Raw genomic sequence first — 21,371 nt, 5'->3', positions numbered from 1 at the left:
AAAAAATCCACGCCTACAGAAACTGCGGAAGACCTTGGTTAGTACATTTGGAATAAGTTACCTACTTGTTGTACATGAAATTAGTATAAACAATGTAACAAGGTACAAAACATATAAATAATAATTGAAGTTAGTCTTAAGTGTATATAATTATACAAAGTCAAATATGTGAATGTTTCAACATTTAATCACAGTTAATTTATGTTCATATATTAAAACGCAACGTTCTTTATTTTAATAGGCACAATTAGCAGAGAGTCATGGCAGTAAGCTGTAAGATTAACCCCTGAAAATAAAGAACGTTTTAATGTCGTCCCTCGCACTGGCCTAAACTCACAAGTACTGCTTTTGTGGTATTTTGTAAGTCACATATGGATTTTGCAGAATTCTTGGAGTTGTTTCCATCACCCTTAACAGCAAATCATCTAAGTAATCTTCCAAGTCTTTCAACTTCTTCTTGGTTTTTTCCAGCTCGCTTTGAGTATCAACTAAAGATAATATCAAATCCTATACAAAAAAAAAACTATATATAACTTATGTTCCGGAATGGCAAATAAACACTCGCCTCTCTAGTTTTCCCTTCAAACTTTTGATGTAATTCATTTGGAATATGAATTGATTTTTCGGTTACACTTTCTCCTCCTATAATAACACGTTCATTTGAATTGCCCATTATTTTATCAATTTTCACATCCACTAATTCGCTTCTATCTTTATCTAAAATCAAGCAAGCCATGCATTAACTAATTACAAAGCTTAGCCCCGACTCGTAACAATTATTCGAACGATCAAGTAATGGCGTTTTTGACAATGTGCTTTCGCGCGTTTTAATGGCATCATCCGCGCAAACCAGGTCAGGTCATGATATAATTTGTAATTGACACTTATCTTACCTGAAATCGTGAGTGAGACAGTTATTTGTTTTAGTTAGGTAACTAGAATCATAATTTATAATTTTTTTCTGTTATTTTTTATCTTCGTCTATTATTTTTTACGCGTTTCCTTATGTTTTACATTGGAGAAGCAATTGTATGATTTTTTATTTCATTTTGATATGGAGAAATTAAAAATAGTAACCCACGTGCTATAAGACGACACCCACCCTGCCTGCCCCCGACCCCTACGTTTGTTGTTGGTGTAAGTGTGGCTAAAGCATTTTCATGTTTACCTTTCCTAAAGTTTTTGAGTTTAGCCAGCATACCATCTTTCTCTTTTTCTTCTTTTTTGCTGGGTTCTGGCATTTTGTTGGCCTGTATAGTTGCTTTAATGGGCTGTGTGGGTGGCTCTTTAATTGTCAGACCTTCTAGGGATTCGTTGGACTCCTCAACAATCTGTGAAGCTAATTTGGACGAATCCCAAGATCTTCTGTTAAGTGATTCGCTGCTCCCGGGTTTTAAAGCATCTAAAATTTTAGGCGTTCAAATGTTGATATTACCATTTTTTTCGTCTTATACTTTTTGATTTAGAGTTGCCAAACAGTTTGGATTCCCATTCATCCTGAACTTTCAACTCTGATCTAGGTGGTTTTGCGGGTGGCAATGTCTGACTTTTTATATTTGTAAGCGGGGATGATGTTTCTTGAGAAAATGAAGGTTTGATTGGTGCAGGTGATGATGTTTGATTGGTTGATATGCTTATGGAGCTTGTTGAACTCTTGTGTGATAAGTCGTCAAACTACAATCACTGTTAGGGAGCACCTATTATTTGTTTTTTAGTTACTTACCGTAAATTCATCTTCATCACTAACAACTCCGGGATCGGCGTCTTCTAAAGTTTGTTTGCTTTTAAAACGTCGATTTAAAGGGTGGCTTCTAATATTCAAACTACCGACACTCCCAATAGAGGAAGCCCCATCATCTGACTCATCTTTTTTTTTGCCTTTTAGGTGCATTTTAGACCCTATAGACTTAGCAAATTTTTTAATGCCTTTCCGCTTTTCTGCGCTACCAAGACTGAGTAAACTACCACCCACTGATTGAGCGACATGAGATAATCCTCCTAGTGATGATTTATGTTTTTCCTTTTTGCTTAAATTGGTTAAACTACCGGATTTAACATTAAAACTAATTTTGACCTCGAGCTGGCCCCTGTCTTTAGTTTTCCCGCCTAAAATTTAAAGAATTAATGTTAATACACCACAAGTTGAAAGTGGGTAGGTACCTGGTTTGCTTTGAAGAGGATACATCCGATTTTTAGGTCTTTCATATATATCCAAAGTATTCAAGGGGATAACTGCACGGCCTAAAAATTCATCAACCCCTAAAAAATTGTGATGTAAAACGGTAAGGAGTATCTCTGCAGTGTTTCCTTGTTCAGGGATCGGTCTAGAATTAACAATACATTCATGATGGCATAAAAATTATTTTTAAGTCTACTTGCAATTCACATTCTTCATGCCATTCTACGGATTGTCCAGATTTTTCTTTTATTGAAGTTTGATATTTCATTTTCCCCAAACCAATTGTCACGAAGCAATCATTTGTGTTGTTTTTACCCTTGGTTAATAATCCACTAGCTCTTTGTACTGACCAAGAAAAATACAATTATTAAAAAAAAATAATTTCGATTTTGTAAATAACTTACCTGTTACTGTTACATGAGTTGGGACCCACATTGTACCAGATGGATGGATTTTTGGTTAGGTCGCGGAAGAATTTAATAATTGGATAAAATACGTGTAAAATTTCACCTAATTCAGTCAGTCATTCACCGTTATGAGTCAACGTGAGAGAAATTTAGTTCTACAATATATTTTTTGCAATTTGTCATCCCAGTGGTGGCTGGGTGTTTTGCATGACAGAAATTCTTTATTAATTTTTCACACTAATTACTTAATTAACGGTGCATTTCTGCCACATTTAAAGTCTAACGTTTCTAATTTTGCACCAATATTGTAGATCTAGTAGCTACGTGAGTACTTATCTTGCACTAGGTGGTATTACCTATAAACAAAACTCATTTCGTGAATAGAAAAGGTCAAAGTATATACTGACGACCTTGAGGTTTACGGTATTGTTAATTGTTATCAATTTAGGGTGACGTCAAATTTGCCGTGGGAATATAAATACTATGCAGCTGTTCCTACATCTAACCGCTTGGGTTAGCCTTTTCCGCACAAGAGGTCGCGGTTTTATGTATTACAATAATAGGTAGGAACGCGCCTTTACCAGAACCCTAACATCTTGTTTCTCTAATAGATGACGCTCGAATATGCGCTTTGGGAAAGGTGACTTGCCGATAGCGCTTCAGTATTTATTCGGAAAACCTTTTCTATCTGTAGTAATTGACGTATCTTCCAACACGTGTGTATATTCGCTTATTTCGAGTCCGATTGGGTGTTAATATATCGAGTCGTTGCCCTAAGGGTGTCGCAATGTGGGAAACAATAAAATTCAGCAGTAGATTTCAACTGAATATTTTATTTAGGTATAAATAAAGATAATATAGATGTTCTTTTTCTACATTTCAAATTAAAATAAATAACATAACAAAAATTAATGAGCAAAAATAGATAATTTAAATAACATATCACTTTGCACTTTTACCATAAGAACTCAATCACTCCAAGCCATGCATTCCTCTACAGCCGCTTTATCTTGTATAGTTGTGGTAAATATTACCCTATAAAAACAATAGATCTGTATTTTTTAAACTGGCCCCCCAATATCATGTTGGTAACGCCAAGTCAGGTACTGAGCCGCCTCTGTCATCTGCCTGAGTGAGCTGGTTAGACCATCCAAATGTCTCTGGAAGTCTTGAGCAACCCGCTCTGTACAGCATTCATCCTCAATACCCGAATCATTTTCATTACTGCTTCCCACTTCTGACTCACTGTCGCTTATTGTCGAAGTGGAACTTGCAGTGGAAGCTACGCTAACCGTTGATGGTCTTCGCACGTGTCCTTTTACCACGATTGGTAATGATGTTGCTGAAAAACAAGACGATTACATCTACAGCAAATTCGGAATGAGAATGCTCTACCAGCAGGAGCTTCTTCTCGCTCTTGTGATTTCTGTCTGCCCCAGAGCAAGCCACCTTTGACGTCCTTCAACATGCTGTAGATTTGATACAGATCAGTTGAGCTGAATACTTGTTGTACAGAGTGTTTGTCCTTAACTTTGAGATTGTTGTGATTACATGACGGATCTTGACCGTCACCTACTTTCAGATCCATTAAACGACAAGGCACTAGTATTGTATCGTCCATTGAGTTGACCGTCTTGACAAACTTTTCTATGACATTGAGGATACTTTGCGGAGAACATTCCGTATCGTCATTTCTAGCAATACGGCGCAGGCTGTTTCTGAAATTAAATTCAAACGATGACTTTTAGGAATTGTTTATGCAAATTAAGCACAAGCGCGTAAGTTTTTTGATTAGGATCCGCGCTTAAATTGACCAGCAACAAATAATTAATGTTGCTTCATCATTGAGGTCGTTTCAAAAGTTTTTGTTTACATCGTACGCAAAGGTATTAATTAACAATTACAAACGTAATTCTAGAAAAAAAGTGACATTGATTTTTTTTTCATAAAAGTAACAGTTTATTTGCGCTGGTTAATACTTTCTCTGCGCACAATTTAAATTAAACCAGTTATTGAAATTAAAATGCAATTTATTTAGATTTATTATAAAAATAAGTTACGCCCCCTCCGTAATATTTGTTTTTATAACGACATTATTATAATTACTTGTATATCTCTCAATCTCGTTGAACAGGCTTATTTATAGAATGGCTCAATATTTTACTCCCACTCCTAATTGTAGGAAGTTTGACTATATATTTATCGTACGATTTATTTTTTTATAATTTTCTCAAAAGATTAATCGAATTATCTTGTTTTTAAAAATAAATAAGTTGAAATTTTTTACAGACGAAAAATTACAAAATTAAATAAACTTATTCTTTTCCTAACATTGAATTAATGATCTATTAAATTCTATTATCCATAAAAAAAACATCTACGTATTTAGTAAATACTGTTCATATAACTTTTAGAAAAAGTTTTTCGCGAACATTGGACGCGACTGACACGTAAATCGTTTTCGCAAATTATACGTGAAATTAATGGGAAAAACTACATATTTCGTGAATACTTAATAGTGGGTCATTAAGCTTCAACAATTCGATAAAATGGAAAAGTTATTGTTGGAAATAATATGTAATTTTCAAGGCTGACGAATTTTAAATTAAATTTGCGCACAATTTCACCTAGAAAATATCTTATATTTACACATCTGCGATTGGCATGGGACCGTACAAGTGATTTTAAAAGTAATTTAATTATTGTAAATTTATGAATGGGCAAAATTTGAAAACATATTTTTTCGAATTTGTGTCAAGCTGCTGTAAAAACAATGCAAACCTATGGGTGTACTTGAATATTCACCAAAGTCAATTATTGTTAACCGTCCTTAACTCAATTTTAAGTGTTTTTTTTTAACATACACATTGGGAGATTTTTTTCGTGTAAATTTGAGAAACGAATACACTCTCGGCTAATGACATACTTTCCCGGAACCATGAATCAGCGAATCTACAAGCCGCTAGTGGTGATCGTTTGTTTATATTTTTCGCATTCCAATGCGCGTAATTTTAAACAAATATTTTTTGCAAGAAGTATTTTTCCTACCCCTTTATTGCATTAGTACTGCATTGATATTTCCAAAACCAATTGACAAAAGTTTAAAGGTTGTAATTAGATAACAAGTCCAAAGGTCTTTATTAGTAGCGTCTGGGTCATCAGCCCTTCTATTATACAAATAAGATCCTCCTTATGCACCAAAATCAGTCAATACATTTGAACTACCCCCAAAAACACTGGATATTCAATAATTACTGTAAAAATAAGGTTCAGAGTTTAATAAAATGTGTTTCGTGATAAATATTGAAATTTAAAAGAGAAAAGTGGATGTAAAGTTGGATGCCAAGTGTTGCAAACCTCCTTAAAGAGATTGGGTTAAATAATTATGAAATTTGAACTTGACATAGGTGTGTGCTACATAATTATCCTCTTCAAGGTATATTTGGACTTTGTTTATATACATGTGACACACTTAGAATTGCATAACAAATTAAAGCATTACCTACAAAAAGGTAAATGTTAGCTTTCACCTTAAATTGTTATTAAATATCCATTGCCCAAATATTTAGAAAGGTTTGTAAGAACACAAGTAAAGTGCATACCTGCTATTTTCCAAATTTGCTGTTATTTTGTCGTGGTAGGTGTTCATTTTAAAAAAAAGTTGATTAAACAATTTGTTTAGGTTATGTACTATTCAAATAAACGGCAGTGGGTCGAACTCAGAACTCGTGAAGCCGAACAACAACTATTCGAATCGAAGGTTTCGGAATGAATTAACGATTTGATCGTATATTTTCGTGTTGCACTTGAAACGAATCGACTACACAAGCTCGTTAGTTCTACACCACAACTCACGTCTATTATAATAATAAAACTCTAGTCTGTCAGGGTGATGACGACACATCGTCTGACTTGATCCAACGAATGAAGTTCAACAAGGCTAGGTTAGGGTGGGGTCGTTTAATCCTTACACCAAATATTATTTTAGGTTTGTCGAGAGGTGATATAAATCAGAGGTGACTTTATGTTTCATATATTTTGTTTCATTTTATAAAACTTAATTCCTTTAGATTTGTTAATAAAAAAGTGTATTATTCTCATTTTCATAAAAGTCGATGTTTTCAAAACTTAGAATCACCCCATAATAAGGCTCGATGATTGGTCAAAGTGAATGTGGGCGAGTAACACTTTATTCTATTGGCGTGTTAAAAATTCTCTGGTGCGTGGGGGTAGGTGAAATCAAAGCTTACGCGTGCCCAGATAGGGGCTTATGCATCAAAAATAAATAAAACCATAGTAGTAAAAAATATTTTATTTTTTTAAAAAGGTTCACAATCGATTACTATTCCTCAATATTGACTTCTTATTATGTACAAACGCATGGCATAGATTGCAGCTAATACATCATTTATTTTACAGATATCTAAACGAAAATCGCTATTGAATTAGACAAATATTACTAAACCAAAAAGACAAAATTAACAAAAAATTATTTTCCGCAACTTCATCTTGTTTATTGTTTTTCCAGTGATAAATAAGATATCTTTTCACAATGTCCATGTCACTTTTGTAGGAAGACATTGATTTCGTATTCGGAGGTTTGTCAAATAATAATGAAGTTTTTTTTTTGACATATTCATTAAAAAATTGCAACTCCGAGCACAAATTTGTTTTGAAGTAGGCCACTTTGATGGGATCCAGCACCCCTACGCTTATAAAAGTTTGTTGACCAATAAACGCCATCAGTACTTCTAATGTCTTCTGAACTGCTACAGCACTTAGATTTTCTGTCCAAGAATCAATCAACCCTGAATATTCATACATAGTGTGCCGCAGAAAAAAGCTAAGTTTCTGGTTGGGTCGATATTCACTGGAATCTTGATGTTCAACAACGCATATGTAATCTAAATACTTTTCATCAATATTTTGACCTTGGGAGATTCCTTTCTTTTGGTATACTTGGTTAAGCGTTTTGCAGAGAAAATGTGCCAAACAGAGTAATTTACCATAATTTAAGTCATTTGGGATAGGCATTTCAAACTGGGGAACGCTAAAGTCATTTTCAATTAGGATTATTTGAGGTTCTTTTGTTTGATACAAGTCGAACATGTCTACTAATGAGTGATTTAAATTGAAGAGGCATGTGAATGCTATACCAAGAACTCCTATTAGTCTAAAAGAAGTACATATTGAATATTAAACTTTTGTTTACTTTTATTACATACCTATTAAGGGAGACTATCATCAGATTATGGTTTGTTGTAGAATCTTGATTGACTGGTATAATCCTGTTATATTTGTCCATATAGTAAAATGCTATATGCTTTGGTTTTAAGCAAATGTATATACATGAATTAATCATTTTTCTCACTGACCCCTGAAAACAGTGCTTAAATTATTTTACTCTTAGCTTAAAACAAACAACTTACAATCATAAAATTAAATGTACAGCAATATTTTGTAGACCAGTCAGTTTTCCAATTAGTGATCATTGTGTCGTAAAATTTTAAAGTTTGAATTAGTAAGTCCAAAGCTTTTATATCGACGGTGGTTTCAGGCAGGGTCATTATGTGTTCAAGTATTTTTTCATTTAAAATTAAAAAGGAATAACAAGTCTCAAGCGCATCAATTTTAAATTTCTGTACATAAATTTGATGTAACTTTAATACCAATGTAAAAATTATCCATCCTTCTTTCAAACTTTTGGGATTAAGCTAAAATAAAGCATATCAAAGAAAATTTAATTAAGGGCAACTTTTTATTATACCTTTAGATTTGGGTTGTTAAGTAATTTGGTCATCACTGGGTGAATGCTATTGTAAAACGGATTCAAATTAACTTTCAGAAAATCCATATATAGGGGAGATTTTATGTAGGTCAATAGACCATGGAGGGCAAGTTTTCCAATAGCCAAAGTATAATTGCATCCAAGTAGATCACACGTGCAATTCAACAGTTTTGTTAGATATTTTCGACAAGTAAACCAAAGCTGACAGTCTTTCACAGATTCGTAAGACAAAATATAGTTGGATATCAGCATTATTAAAGCCCACACTCCAGATTCATCGTTTACAGAATTTGGGTCCTCTTTGTCATTGCTCCATACATCTTCTAACAAGGAATATTCATAGTCCATCATGAAACCAATCTCTTCCAATAAATATTGCAAGTCTGTTTTTGATGTTTCATAATATTCTTTAAAATCTTTAATTATTTTAAAGATAATTGTTAGAGCTGTTCTCCTCTCCTTTATTCCAGAGTTGATATATTTAGATCTTACAACTGAACATAATTGCTTTGATTTGGCTACCAATTCCATCTGCTTTTCACTAAATTCAAATCCAAACAAGTCTATAACAATCAAACAATATTCCAGCCAACTATTCCAGAGTTTCATGTTAATAGAGGCAGATTTGATCCCATCAAAAGCACCAGATACAAAAAGATACTTAATATCCTCGGTTGAAAATACTTTAATTTTTTTCTGTTTCCTTGCAGCGACCATAACTTCCGTCCACGATTTTATAAACACATCCTGCTCTTCTAGATTCTCATGTTCGATGTAATGACTTGGAAACATATCAAACATGTATTTTTGTAATTGTTCTAGTGTTTTTTTGTCTGTTAGAAATTTTTCCACAACCGCAAAGAATTTTTCGTGTCCTTCAGGGTTCTGCAAGGATGCACCTAATTCAATACTAAAAATTTTTAGAATATATGCATAAACGCCAGGTGTCTGATCTAATTTCCTGAACAGTGGGTCAGCGAGTAATAACCAAAAAGAATCCAGTGCTGTTACATCTTTAATCAAGTGTTGTTTACCAGTTAACCATAAATTTGCCATCACCTTAAGAACACCTAGTTGCAATGGGTTTTTCAAGTATTGAACAGACTGAAATGAAATAAGAATGTTGTCTGTTGAAAGCATATTTTGAAAAAAATACCTTCTTGATATTCTCAAGATAATCAATCATGAAGTCTCCTAATGTATCTCCATCTAGTTGCTTTGTTTTTGAATCAATGTACCACTTCTTGGAGCACTGGACGTTAAAAAGTGCAGCTGTCATACCATTTTGATAAAATATGCAGGTACTTAGGAGATTTAAAATATTTAGTTTGATTGCTTCATCTTGCATTGGGTCTCTTAGTTGGTCTAAGAATAAGATTTGAAGTTGGTCACCGTCTAATCCCAAGCATGCCATTAGGGGAACATTTTCATCCTTAAAAAAATAATTATGCAAATTTAAAAAACTAATTGAAGCATTTTTCTTACCCGTGCCAAAATTTCTAGAAACTTGCATGATAATAGTGCTATAGGGCAGCTATATGCATTAACGAAGTAAGCGCATGCTGCTTTAGATAGCATATGAGTTTTATGGTCAATGTAAAATTTGATGTTAGTTTGGGTGATTTTAAACTTATAAAGAAGTAACAAAATCACTAATTGGAGTCTAATATTTTCTATATACACTAGGGAAGGACCTTTGAACCAGTTGGACTCTTCATTCATAATGTTTTGGAGGTAGAACTTATCTTTAATAAAGTGTGAACAGAAGATTGATACTATGCAGTCGTTGTTCAATAAATTTTTTAATGTAAACTCATATATTTCTTCAGCATCCTCTCTCTTGCCTTCAAGGGAGACAACTCTCAGGGCTCTAATAAATATAGATAGACAACCTGAAAATGTCTTTTGTAAAACAGTAACTTAATGATGACAAGAAGTACCTTTAAGAACTTTGGCTTGTTGGTGAGAGTCAGAGTATTTCCACTGTTGGTGAAGTGGATAAACAACATTTACTACAAACCATATTCCTGGATATATAACTTCCTTGTGTAGAATATTTTTCTGCAAAAAATTAAGTGGTATAATTTTTTTTAATGAAATCGTAACAATTTAAATCATTGTGTCTTGAGGTGCTGGTTATACTAGAGTTGAGTGAGACGAACTTACTATGGTACTTACTTCTAAAATATTTGCAACCAGGTCCAAATAGAGCAAGAGCAACTTATGGTCGTTTGTGTTTTCCTCATCTTTCAAATAAATATATAAAATGCAGTCTGTATTTATGTGAATGAGGGTCATCTCTCTGTTGCCATTTTGGTAGTCGCTTATAGTAGGAAAAATAATTTTTTTTACCGTTTGCGGAAATGCGACTGCAAACTCAACATTTTGCTTCATCACCAGAGCACATTTTGCTTCAAAATATGCATAAAATAACTCTAAATTTCTCATACTTCCATTAGAGTGATTAGTAAGAATGCCATCCAATCTATGCAGTATTGGTTTGATAATAGTTTCTTTATTAAAGTCTCCTTGATAGAATTTTATTAGATGAGTGAGGAATGTAGTTCCCTGAATTACATAACTTAAAAGTAATTTGTTATAACATGCTTTGCCCAGTACCCAATTGCTTAATGATATTATATATTGATCAATCATGTCAAACAAATCATACTTATAATTAAATTTTATTACATCTTTTCCATAACAACTGCTTCTCTCAGCTGTGGTATGAGGTGGCATTACAAATCTATCAGTTTCATTAAAAAGATTTGTTGCTTGCACTGTAACAATCATATCAGATGTATAGACCCACATAAATTCACTGCAATAGCTGGGCATGGTGTGCAACAACTTCAATATCTAAAATAATTTTTAGATAAATAGGTATTTATCAAAAAATTTTATTAAATTACCATATCATAACACTTCTCATTTTCAATTAGGGCAGAGCAAATATTCAAAAAGTGATTCATAATGTATGGAAAGATATTTAAACTGGCTTCAAAATATTGGCTAAAATTACTTAAAGCATGCAAATTAGGTTTCTTCATTAATTCACATAGTATGTCAACTACTCCATCTTGTTCATAAATCAGTCTAACATTTCCACATACTTTAACAAATTCAGTCATCAGTTTGTTTGTTGCTTCAAGAATTATTTCAGCACATTTACAATCCTAAATTAAAAAAATATATTTTATTTTGAAAATATTGTGAATTATGCAAACCTCAAATATTTCGCTTTTCAGCACATCACTCAACGTTTTAAAGACTTTTTTCTCAACAAGAACATCAATAGCGTTATTGCAAGAGTTAAAAAAGTCTTTGGACAATGTGGATTTGAAAGTAAGCCAAATAAATAGAACAGCTACATTGTCACCATGAGTTTGTTGTATCTCTAAATCTGTTTCCAGTTGTTTGGGAATTATTTTACACAAATCTGATTGCTGCCTGTAAAATATAGTTGTATTTTTTTTCTATGGGAATGATATACATACCAGTAACGATGTATAATGGCTAAGATCACTCCTATTTCAGCAGCTTTTATGTCAGCCATATCTTTAGCTCGCAACATGTATGATGCTCCATAAAACAAAGGATGTCTTCCAAATCCATGCCTCATAAATAATTTAAGCAAATGAATAATTTCTTTGCCATCCAATTTAATTATATCGATAACTTGGATCATTAGCAATAGAATTTCCACTTGTTCACGATTATTTCTACGAATCCAGTGAGATAGAGTGTCTTTGGAAACCCTGGTAGCTTTATCCTTACTTATTTCTGTGGTCAGCATTTCAAAACTTTCACACAAATTTTTCCAAAGATGTTCAATGTTTATACTATTTATAAAATGGTTAAATTGATTGTAAAGCATATGGTCCTTTTCCGAGAGGTTCTCCAATATATACCTAAGTGTTTTTAACATAAACATTCGGTCTGATGAATAAAAATACCATATGTGGTCTATTAAGGATTTTACATTTGTTTCATATTTTATAATTGATTTTAATTCATCCACTTTACCATAATAGTCAAATATTAAGAAATTGCAGATTATATACCATGCAATATTAGAATGGAGGTCTAATTCTTTACTGAGACGATGGATAAAGCTACACATTTCATCATCTTGAGAAATAGACATTTTTTTGTATAGCTCTTTCCATTCTGTAAATCCCTCCTTTGTATATTGTTTATATTCTAACAGGCCGGAAACTAGTTTCTTTTTACACAGGTCCAAAACATCTTCTACCAAGTCTGAAGTCACATTTTGATGACTTACAGATAGTATTTGATAAAATTTTTTCCAGACCCTGCAAATTTTTGAAAATTACACAAAAAAAAATTAAAACTTAATTCAAAAAAGGCCTTACGGTTGCGTATCATTTTCTGTCATCGTATACTGAACCCCAGCCAAACAGTTTGTAGTCTGTAGTTTCGAATTTTTTAGGTTTATGTTTTTGTCTTCTTCTTTTTACGTTGTAAAAGCACAAGCACCCAGAGCCACCCTCTCCACGCACAAAACATCTGTGGGGGTATTTTGCATCTTTCCGTTTCTGGCCATTAGATCATACCGATTTCGACCGCAGATGGATCGTATTATCAATTTTCTTATTTTTTTAAATACGCATTGCGTTATGTTCTTAGCAGTGCTCTCGAGTACTCAGCAAAAGTAGCCAAAGATCTTGTGTTTTGATGGGTGGAACAGTTTGAAAAAATAATTGAGAAAATAAAATCATCGAAATAAATTTAAAAACTGTTCAGGGAGTAATTTTGTTTTTTTTTGGGTGATAATGAAACGAAAACGAATGTTATATTCAATTACAACCTTTATTTTTCAGGTACATTGAACATGAATTTTTTTAAACAGTAATTTCGTCTGTAAATCGGCTCTTATCATCTAAGTTAATAACAATAGAATGTGTTCTGGCATGTCCAGAAACTAAATGTCGCCCATTGCTTTCGGTTTTGGCTTTTATCGCTACATCACTAGTTTGATATGTGGACGTGGTGCTTTCCTCAGCAACTCTAGCTTCGATTTTAAGTTCGTCAGTTTTGTCGCCTTTATTTTCGTTATTTATTACGCTAGGTTCTACCGTTGATCTGTCTGCTACGATACTAATGTTACTGTTGCTTTTTAAAATGACAAAAGATCGTTCTTTTTGATTTTGATCGTTGTCGCACATTCGAGCTGCATCTTGCATCGCATTGATTTTCGAAGCTAAATGACGATTTCCCACGCGCATGTTGCGCTCCTTCAATACTTCGAGCTGCGTGTAAAGACGCAAAAACTCCTCTTGAATATCTTGCTCTCTGTATTTCGTGCACATCACTTCTTGGCATACTAGGGATGAATTGGCGCTTACAAATTGCGAAGTCTCTGTTCTCCCCTTGGAGACGAATTTTGATGGGGTTTTATACACCATACTTGAGCTTTCGTCTTCTTTTCCTTTATTTTTCAATACCACGAACACCTACAAATAAATAGTATCAAATCAAAATTTTTAAATTATTAAAAAAAAATACGACTTTTAGAAAATATGGCTTTTTATTGTCCGTCGAATTGAAACTATTAATACTTATATTAATATTTCATTGCGGAATAAATCGCTTTCCAAAACAATGTATTTTTATCAATTTTTGAGGAAAACTGTAATTAATGCGTTTAATTTAATTAAAATTTCTACTCGTTAGATGGTATTAGTCAGTAGGCATTCTTAACTAAAGAGCCGTATTATTATTTCATGTTATTTCCTGAAATTTCTATAAAGTCTATGAATTGATTGGTATGTTGAGGTTTTCTTACTTTACTGCCGAAGATTAGACAAAGTAGCAGAGTGACGGTCAATTGGGTGTGACAGAAGAAGATTATATACATTAAATCCGGATTGGCGGGCTTTTGCAGAAACAACCTTGAAACAAAAATACGAATTTATAACCTTCGTTATCGTTAGTTCACTTATACGTACATAGAAATATTTAAAAATACGGACAAAAGAAATTCATTATAAATCGCCATAGATATGAATCGACTTTCGTTGAATTCAGACGGGGCTTTTCTAACTACGATGCAAAGTCTGATTCCCCACGCCAAAAACAAGACTTCCACTAGAACAAAGCAAATTAAGTGAACTTAATAAATTTTTCGGTGTAGTCTATACTCACGTATGCTAAATAAATGGTCCCACCAGTCCGTGCGACATAAAAAAGCCTTCAAGTCATCGCTCGTTCTGCCGACTATGACTATCGGGGGAGCTACAATGGTCCGAATAGTCAAAAACGCCGCAAAAACGGCCAATATCACACCCAGCCTCTTCAAGAGGTTCACATCCGTTATTTTTATTACTTTGGCCGACCTGACGCGGAAAATAACCGAGATCCTGAAAAATCCTGCCGTTACGTTTTCCCTTTTACTCCGCTGTGTACGAATTAATTCTGCGTGAAAAGATCTAATCGTACCTCCAGGTTTTTAACATCAACGCTCCATACGTTAAAGAAAATCCAATCTCTCTAAGCCAGATTCTAGCAGTGCATGTGTATACCGAGGGTTTGGGGTACATGACGATCATCTGGAAATAAGACAAATGCGGTATTAATTTTGTTTTGTCTAAATAGTTTTTCCACATCGTCATTTTAAAATTTATTAATTATATATTTATAAATATAATATTTTATAATTTAAATTTAAAAGATAATATTAAATTAGTGCTAAATTGATTAATAATTTCAAAAAATGACTCTTGGCATTTTAAACAGCTGGAAATAATCAAAATTTACATATTTTTATCAATTCACTCTTCCTAAAAGTTTTGTATTCTTATATTTGTCATTGCTTAAATGAGAGGCGAACACTGATAGAAAATTTATATTAGCACACACGAACAATCATGTCTTGTCATTTTTAAAGTTGATTATATGATCCACGATGGGCAGTTCTTGTGGTGTGACCCAATTATGCAAGCAAATAAATACATATAACACACAAAATAACCTCAACTGGAATTAATAAAATAAAAACAAATTAAAGAAAACAAATCAATGTTATCAAGTATCTAACCAATATCAGTTAATTTAATTTAATTAATTTTCATTCGTTTTATCGAATACGTACCGTACTGTAAATAAAAAACGCCCCTAAGGCGATAATTCTTAATAGAACTGGACTGGCCGCTCTTACAACCTGCAATACGAATTCTCGAACATGTTTCTGGCTATCCAAAAAAAAGTAAAAATAAATACCTTAACATTTCCATATTGCCACGTAAAAAACGCTACAATTGGCAAGCAGCAAATGGTAATGCATGAAAGGATCAAAATTACGCTTCTCAGTACCCAGTTCAGTGATACGACGCAAGGTCTATCATCCACACAAGATTCGCAACCCTCGGGGCAAGCTAGACATTCGAATATTCCCTCTTTGTCGTATTGAGTTAATTCACCCTAAAAAAAATAATCCCGTTCTAGTTGCTAACCAACCTGGTAGGCACTCGTGTTAGTATACAACACAGTACACTTATGAGAATTGCATTTATTCTGATTATTTGTCTAAAAACAAACCTAGATGAATTCAAATATCTTTTTTATATAAAGCTTCTAAATTGCAACAGTAATTTCTCAAAGTGGAATAGTAAAGAAAAGAAACAACCTTGTCTTCGTCCCCACCAGTTTGTTTCCATTGCCCTGGTACCACGTCACACTCTAGTTATTGCTGATTAAGTGGGAACTCGGTTTTCCTTATTTTCAAATTACTCTTAACTTAATATATTAAAAAATAACAAAATCTCCCTCAAATATTTAACATTTATAGCGTCAACCCAACTAGTTTACACTCCGCTATCCTATTATTTGCTTCCAACCACTAGTTTCTAGCTCAAGATCGTGTAAACCTCTTATGCGTTTTCACTCCCTCCATATTAGTTTACGGTTTCCGCTCTGGGTGGTATTCTGTTTTTATATTACAAGTAAGTTTAACCTTTTGGAGTTTGGTTTTACGCTTGCTTAGTTACTCCCTTGACACTTCAAATATGTTATTTTATTCGTTAACTGAAGAGGAGAAGTGCTCGGAACATGTACTGAGGTCTTGACGCCTTTTTTACAAAAACCAACAGGATTTTGCATTGGTTGTTTCTTTTCTCTTAAAGCTCCTAAATTGGTTTGAACTTATTTTTATTTAATTATAAAAATTGTTATGACAATGAAGACGATTTTTTATTTTAATAATATGAATTTGCGAACTTTTCATGATTCTTTGTTCATTTTATTTTGTCTATCGATATTTTTATTTTTAATTAGTATGCTTGCTTGAAATATATATATATATATATATATATATATATATATATATATATATATATATATATTTTATATAAAAAACGTTAAGTTTAAAACCGTCTTTTAGATTAAATTTCAATATTTCTTGCTAAAGAAACGATATTGAGAATTTATTTCCAATTTTTCACCCACCTACACTATATAATAATATTTCAAATAAGGTTTAAGAAGCTTTATTTATGACAATGAGGACGACTTCTATTATAATGATATACGAGGTTAGCTCCAACATTTCCCAGCCGGACATAGATGCAGCTCCAGTATCACGATAAAACTGTCTTCTTTTAAATGTATATCTTAGTAGGCTGCGAAAAAAATTGAGGTCTTGCGTCAAATAGTTTTTTGTTGACAGCATTTTAAACAAGACGTGTCCGAAAAAATGTCGCAAATAACGCAAATTGAGTATAGAGCAGACATAAATGTTTTGACAAAAGAAGGGTTAGCAAGTAAAATTATTAAAGAAAGGCTGGATGGTGTGTACGGCCAAAGTTCTTCTTCGTATTCTGTAGTGAAAGATTGGGCAAAACGTTTTCGAATGGGGCAGGGGTCCCTTGAAGATGATTCAAGAACTGGTCTACCAGTGGAGATCATAACGGAAGATATTGTTTAGATTGTGGAAGAGGTGGTATTGAGTGATCGACGTTTAAAGGTCAAGGAAATCTCAGAAATTACTAAGCTTTCTGATACAAGTGTTCGTCGAATCCTGCATGATCATTTAGGTATGCATAAAGTTAGTGCAAGATGGGCTCCTAAAAACCTTTCGGCTATTCAAAAACAACGCCGTGTCGAGTGTGCGCGGTCTTTTTTGGAACTCTGTGGGTCGGAACCGAAGCCTGTGATTGAAGTTATTGTTATAATAAAAAAATGTTACTCTGTTTCTTTCATATTCAGGCTGGGAAATTTTGGCGCGGCCCTCGTATATATAGCCTGCCGATTTTTCATTTTTATTTTTGGGGTTTGTTTATTTTAAAAGCGCCCTTTGGGTGATACTTGGCCGATGATCCTATTTTTTGAATATTTCGTCATTAAATTGCATTTTGGGTAAAAAAGACACAATGATAAGAATTTGTTTACAAATTATCATGTTCTTAAAAAAGGACTAAAGCGTAATTTTACCAATTTTTTTAAAAATTTGGACACTTTTGGATACAAAATTTGCATGCGGCGATTTTAACACTTTTTGAATATGGACGACTGTTTTCAATTAGCTTGCTCCAGTGTCCATCAGCGACATGGATTTGAAGCGTTAATACCAATAAAAAAATTCCTTACTAATATTCGTTTTTCGTATTCCTCTTCGATTTGTATTCCGTTGTAAAAGCGGCGTTCTGCGTTTGTGTCGGGGAAATAAAAGCCTTGTTTGCAGACGCATTTGTAGCTTCCTCTACGAAACCCCAATCCGGGTATCGGAACACACTACAATTATAAAATTTTAACGAATTCTCTCATTTATTTAGGACGTAAAATCGCGTTCACATTAGCGCCGCAATGACCAGCGAATTTTTAAAAGAGGGAAATACGCTCAAAAACTCAGGAGGCACAGCAAAATTCACAAATTAATCTGCGTAAATTTTCGCCCTTTTTATACTAGAAGCAAAATTACCAATCCCATTTCCCTGTCAGTTATATGTGTTTGACGCTACTAGAAAAAAACCCAATCAAAGTGAGTATATGAAGTGTAGTTAAAACAGTTTCCATATGTAATCATGTAAAAAAATATATATTTTAATAAATTTCACTTTAATAAATGGTGGACATGAGAGGAACGAGAATTTGCTGTATTTGTCGGTGTAAATTTCCGTGAACATGATTTTATTGCTCCCAAAGTGGCACTTTGAGCGATTTCTCAGACAACAATAGCACCTCCTTTATTCCCAAGACCCTCGCGAATAAAATAAGTCCGTTCATTCGCGGAAAAAAAGTCCGGAAAAATGAAATTTTCCGCCGTTAATTGATTCTAGCCTTCTATTTTTTTTTCTTTTTTTAAATTGTTTCACATATTCTTATTGCACTCTGATTATATATATTTTTTTTATGTTATTTTTTTTTTGAAAAACGTTTTAGTTAGGTGTCGTAAAACTCAGAGGAAGGAGTTAATTGTATATAATCTCGTGGAATGTCACTAAACTTCTTTGTTTTTTTCATATTAAAGTTTGCGTATTCAAATTCAAATTCCCATGGAATTTTGGGAAATTATTAGTTGAAATTCCTAGAATTCCTCATAATTCTTTTGAATTTCTTTTTCTGGGAATTACTTCGTACTCTACTTCATAACTGCTCTGCGATTTTATTAATTAATATTAAGATGGTCCTATCCTTACCACGTCTCCTTCGTTTTGCTATTCATCAATATCGGAAAAATTATTGCGTTACCTGCGTTGTAGCTTTCTTGCATTTGTCAGAGGCGGCGAAAATATTTATTTGCGTTTCTTCTGGAGGTGTCGGGCACTGATCTATATCGACGTGACGTAGGTCGATATCGATTCCACTCGTTCCTCTACAACGCAGAAAACCATATAAAACAAACCTTATCAAAATAGTCTAAGTCTACGTCTGGCTAATAGCAATTTGCGTTTAACTTTGCGTTAAGACATCGTCCTATTAATCAAGGGTGGCGGGTTGCGTTTAGATCCACCCTAGAAACTTATTCGTCCTTAATGGAAGAGAATAAGGGACGGGATCTTGTCTGGGCGTTGTTTTCCCACTAGTTTTGGTTAAAGATTTTATTCATTAAATCCATTCACATGGAATGTTGTCCGTAATCTTGTTTGGACAATCGATCGATTTAGTTAGGGATATGACAATAGCGTTAACTTGGCTAATCACAGATTATTTTTTAATTACACAAGAACCTCTGAAAATTGTCTGCCAACTCGCGTAACTTCTATCTCTTCAAATATACCCCAGAAACGTTCAAATACCGGGTGGCTGTAAAAAATATAAAAAAAAAACAAGGTGTCTTTTTTTTGAACACCTAACAACTTTACTGTTTTGATTAGAGCATCCCGTAAAGGCAGTTTTTAATTCCTCAGGACTTTCTAGACCATATTTCACATATATTATATATATATAAAAGCCTTTGTTATATAGTTTTTACAAAACTTCTGGATTCCTCCTGCGTCGGTTTTTGCTTAGTCGAAATTGCTGACGTTTCGCCAATCATCCTGTTGGCTTTTTCAGAGCTTGAATGAAACTGGCTAGCATTTTACTCTGTACCTGCTTATATATTGTGTGGGGGGCGCGAATGAGGGGTATGAACACCGTCTCGGATGACTGATTCCCAAATTGGTGCCAGGTAGAGACCAGAGTCTCGGTTAAGATTTAATTTAATTTTGGTTATATCGAATAAAATTTTATGCCCGGTTTCATGAGTGTGTTCGGCAACAACTGATGAGTTTATTTGTCTTAGTCGTAAGGCTCTTTCGTGTTCTTTGAACCTAGTTAATATCTTTCGTCCAGTTTTTCCAATGTATTCTTTGCCGCAGATGCATGAAATGCTGTCAACTCCTGGCATCTCAAATGGAATTTTATCTTTGACGGACCGAAGATGTTGAGAGATTTTTGGACAAGTGGTAAATCTGATTTTGACATTATACTTCTTTAGAACTTGTGGTCAGTGATGTTTTGAATGTAAGGAAAGACCACAGTTGCAAGTGTAGGATTGCTTTCGGCCTCATTGCTATTGGAAGGTTGTGGTGAAGTGTATTTTTTGATGGAACGCTTAATATCTTTAATGTGGAAATTATTAGAGAGAAGAGCAGAAGTAAATTGTTTTAATTCTGGGTTCAGTGACTCGGGCTGTAAGCGAGAGCATTGATAACCGATGATTTTTTGCCGGATGATGATGTGACAATGCATTAAGGTATCGGTCTGTGTGGGTAGGTTTTCCGGAAACACAATGACCCAATGTTAGGTCTGATTTTCTATTGATAAGAATATCTAACAATGGAAGGTTATTCTTAGTTTCCAACTCAATTGTAAAACGTATGTTAGGATGTATAGAGTTTAAATGTTTAAGAAAATCTACTAGGGTTTCGTGACCATGAGGCCAAATAACAAAGATGTCGAGAGCTTTCTTCTCAAAGGCTTCCATAAATATGTTCGCTATGACTGGTGATAGTGAAGAACCCGTAGCTGTTCCCGACGCTTGTTCAAAAATTTGGCCATGATAAGAAACTAACTAACTAGAATATCTTGTGTATCTTATGTAATGCTTTTTAACTATTCAATGAAGTAAAAGGTATTAAGTACAAAACTATCAGTTTTCCCTGTAAGAAGGTTAGATATTTTGCTGGACAACCAATGGTGCGGACAATAGGTCGACGGGGTAATCCTGGTTTGTAGATCTTTGGGAGTCAATAGAGACGAGGAATTTTAGAGCCATGGGGGTGACAGATTTTTTCACGGTGTATGATAGAGAAGAAATCTTAATAACAGATTTAAAGTTGCGATCCATAGATGAAGTAGGATCTTTTTTAAGTTGACGATATGAATCTTGAATCTTTTCCTGATATTCATTTGTGTTCATTACAGTAGCTTGTGGAAGTTTCTTTGAAAAATCAGCCTTTGTTATATATTTAGAAATGATTTCCTCATAGAAGATCTACTTTAGTGGTCTGTGCGGATATTTTAAATATAAATAAATAGAGGGTGATTAAAAAGT

At 33.6% G+C, this 21,371-nt stretch overlaps 4 protein-coding genes across 6 annotated transcripts in view; all 4 read right to left on the bottom strand.

The window, feature by feature from the left end:
* Nucleotide 1: 1 nt before the first annotated feature.
* Nucleotides 2-3,012, bottom strand: LOC132695795 (rab11 family-interacting protein 5). Of its 3 annotated transcripts, XM_060660261.1 has the most exons (10): nucleotides 2,997-3,012; nucleotides 2,584-2,942; nucleotides 2,380-2,524; nucleotides 2,161-2,324; nucleotides 1,724-2,106; nucleotides 1,455-1,674; nucleotides 1,169-1,402; nucleotides 566-717; nucleotides 338-507; nucleotides 5-286 (listed from the first exon to the last, which is right to left on the bottom strand). In XM_060660261.1, exons 2-10 carry the CDS (start codon nucleotides 2,612-2,614, stop codon nucleotides 280-282), a joined length of 1,506 nt encoding a protein of 501 aa, XP_060516244.1. In that variant the 5' UTR covers nucleotides 2,615-2,942; nucleotides 2,997-3,012; the 3' UTR covers nucleotides 5-279. The 3 variants fall into 3 exon arrangements, with proteins under 3 accessions (XP_060516245.1, XP_060516244.1, XP_060516243.1); XM_060660262.1 differs by lacking the exon at nucleotides 2,997-3,012 and having other exon boundaries at nucleotides 2-286; nucleotides 566-642; nucleotides 2,584-2,990; XM_060660260.1 differs by lacking the exon at nucleotides 2,997-3,012 and having other exon boundaries at nucleotides 2,584-2,990.
* Nucleotides 3,013-3,405: 393 nt separating this feature from the next.
* Nucleotides 3,406-6,494, bottom strand: LOC132708733 (mid1-interacting protein 1-like). Its single transcript, XM_060681280.1, has 3 exons — nucleotides 6,189-6,494; nucleotides 3,982-4,304; nucleotides 3,406-3,928 (listed from the first exon to the last, which is right to left on the bottom strand). The coding sequence occupies exons 1-3, from the start codon at nucleotides 6,233-6,235 to the stop codon at nucleotides 3,648-3,650; spliced, it is 651 nt and encodes a 216-aa protein (XP_060537263.1). The 5' UTR covers nucleotides 6,236-6,494; the 3' UTR covers nucleotides 3,406-3,647.
* Nucleotides 6,495-6,917: 423 nt separating this feature from the next.
* On the bottom strand, nucleotides 6,918-12,818 carry LOC132695662 (nucleoporin Nup188). Its single transcript, XM_060660053.1, has 12 exons — nucleotides 12,751-12,818; nucleotides 11,872-12,690; nucleotides 11,602-11,824; nucleotides 11,287-11,550; nucleotides 10,553-11,233; nucleotides 10,315-10,435; nucleotides 9,860-10,266; nucleotides 9,531-9,806; nucleotides 8,354-9,478; nucleotides 8,016-8,300; nucleotides 7,812-7,963; nucleotides 6,918-7,759 (listed from the first exon to the last, which is right to left on the bottom strand). Exons 1-12 carry the CDS (start codon nucleotides 12,771-12,773, stop codon nucleotides 7,024-7,026), a joined length of 5,112 nt encoding a protein of 1,703 aa, XP_060516036.1. The 5' UTR covers nucleotides 12,774-12,818; the 3' UTR covers nucleotides 6,918-7,023.
* A 421-nt stretch (nucleotides 12,819-13,239) lies between these two features.
* Nucleotides 13,240-21,371, bottom strand: part of LOC132708831 (metabotropic glycine receptor-like) — a 115,035-nt gene continuing 106,903 nt past the window's right edge. The window contains exons 3-11 of the mRNA XM_060681446.1: nucleotides 19,082-19,205; nucleotides 17,981-18,124; nucleotides 15,617-15,817; nucleotides 15,489-15,557; nucleotides 14,837-14,946; nucleotides 14,543-14,757; nucleotides 14,347-14,485; nucleotides 14,184-14,289; nucleotides 13,240-13,851 (exon numbers count right to left, since the gene is read on the bottom strand). Coding sequence (XP_060537429.1) covers nucleotides 13,240-13,851; nucleotides 14,184-14,289; nucleotides 14,347-14,485; nucleotides 14,543-14,757; nucleotides 14,837-14,946; nucleotides 15,489-15,557; nucleotides 15,617-15,817; nucleotides 17,981-18,124; nucleotides 19,082-19,205 — 1,720 coding nt within the window. The remainder of the gene's footprint in view (nucleotides 13,852-14,183; nucleotides 14,290-14,346; nucleotides 14,486-14,542; nucleotides 14,758-14,836; nucleotides 14,947-15,488; nucleotides 15,558-15,616; nucleotides 15,818-17,980; nucleotides 18,125-19,081; nucleotides 19,206-21,371) is intronic.

Source organism: Cylas formicarius, unplaced genomic scaffold (assembly GCF_029955315.1).
Source record: "Cylas formicarius isolate icCylForm1 unplaced genomic scaffold, icCylForm1.1 PGA_scaffold_12__32_contigs__length_19106922, whole genome shotgun sequence".
In the NCBI taxonomy this organism is placed as follows: domain Eukaryota; kingdom Metazoa; phylum Arthropoda; class Insecta; order Coleoptera; family Brentidae; genus Cylas; species Cylas formicarius.
Note: the sequence above shows the minus strand (reverse complement) of the source record. Positions and strands in the feature narration are given on the sequence as shown.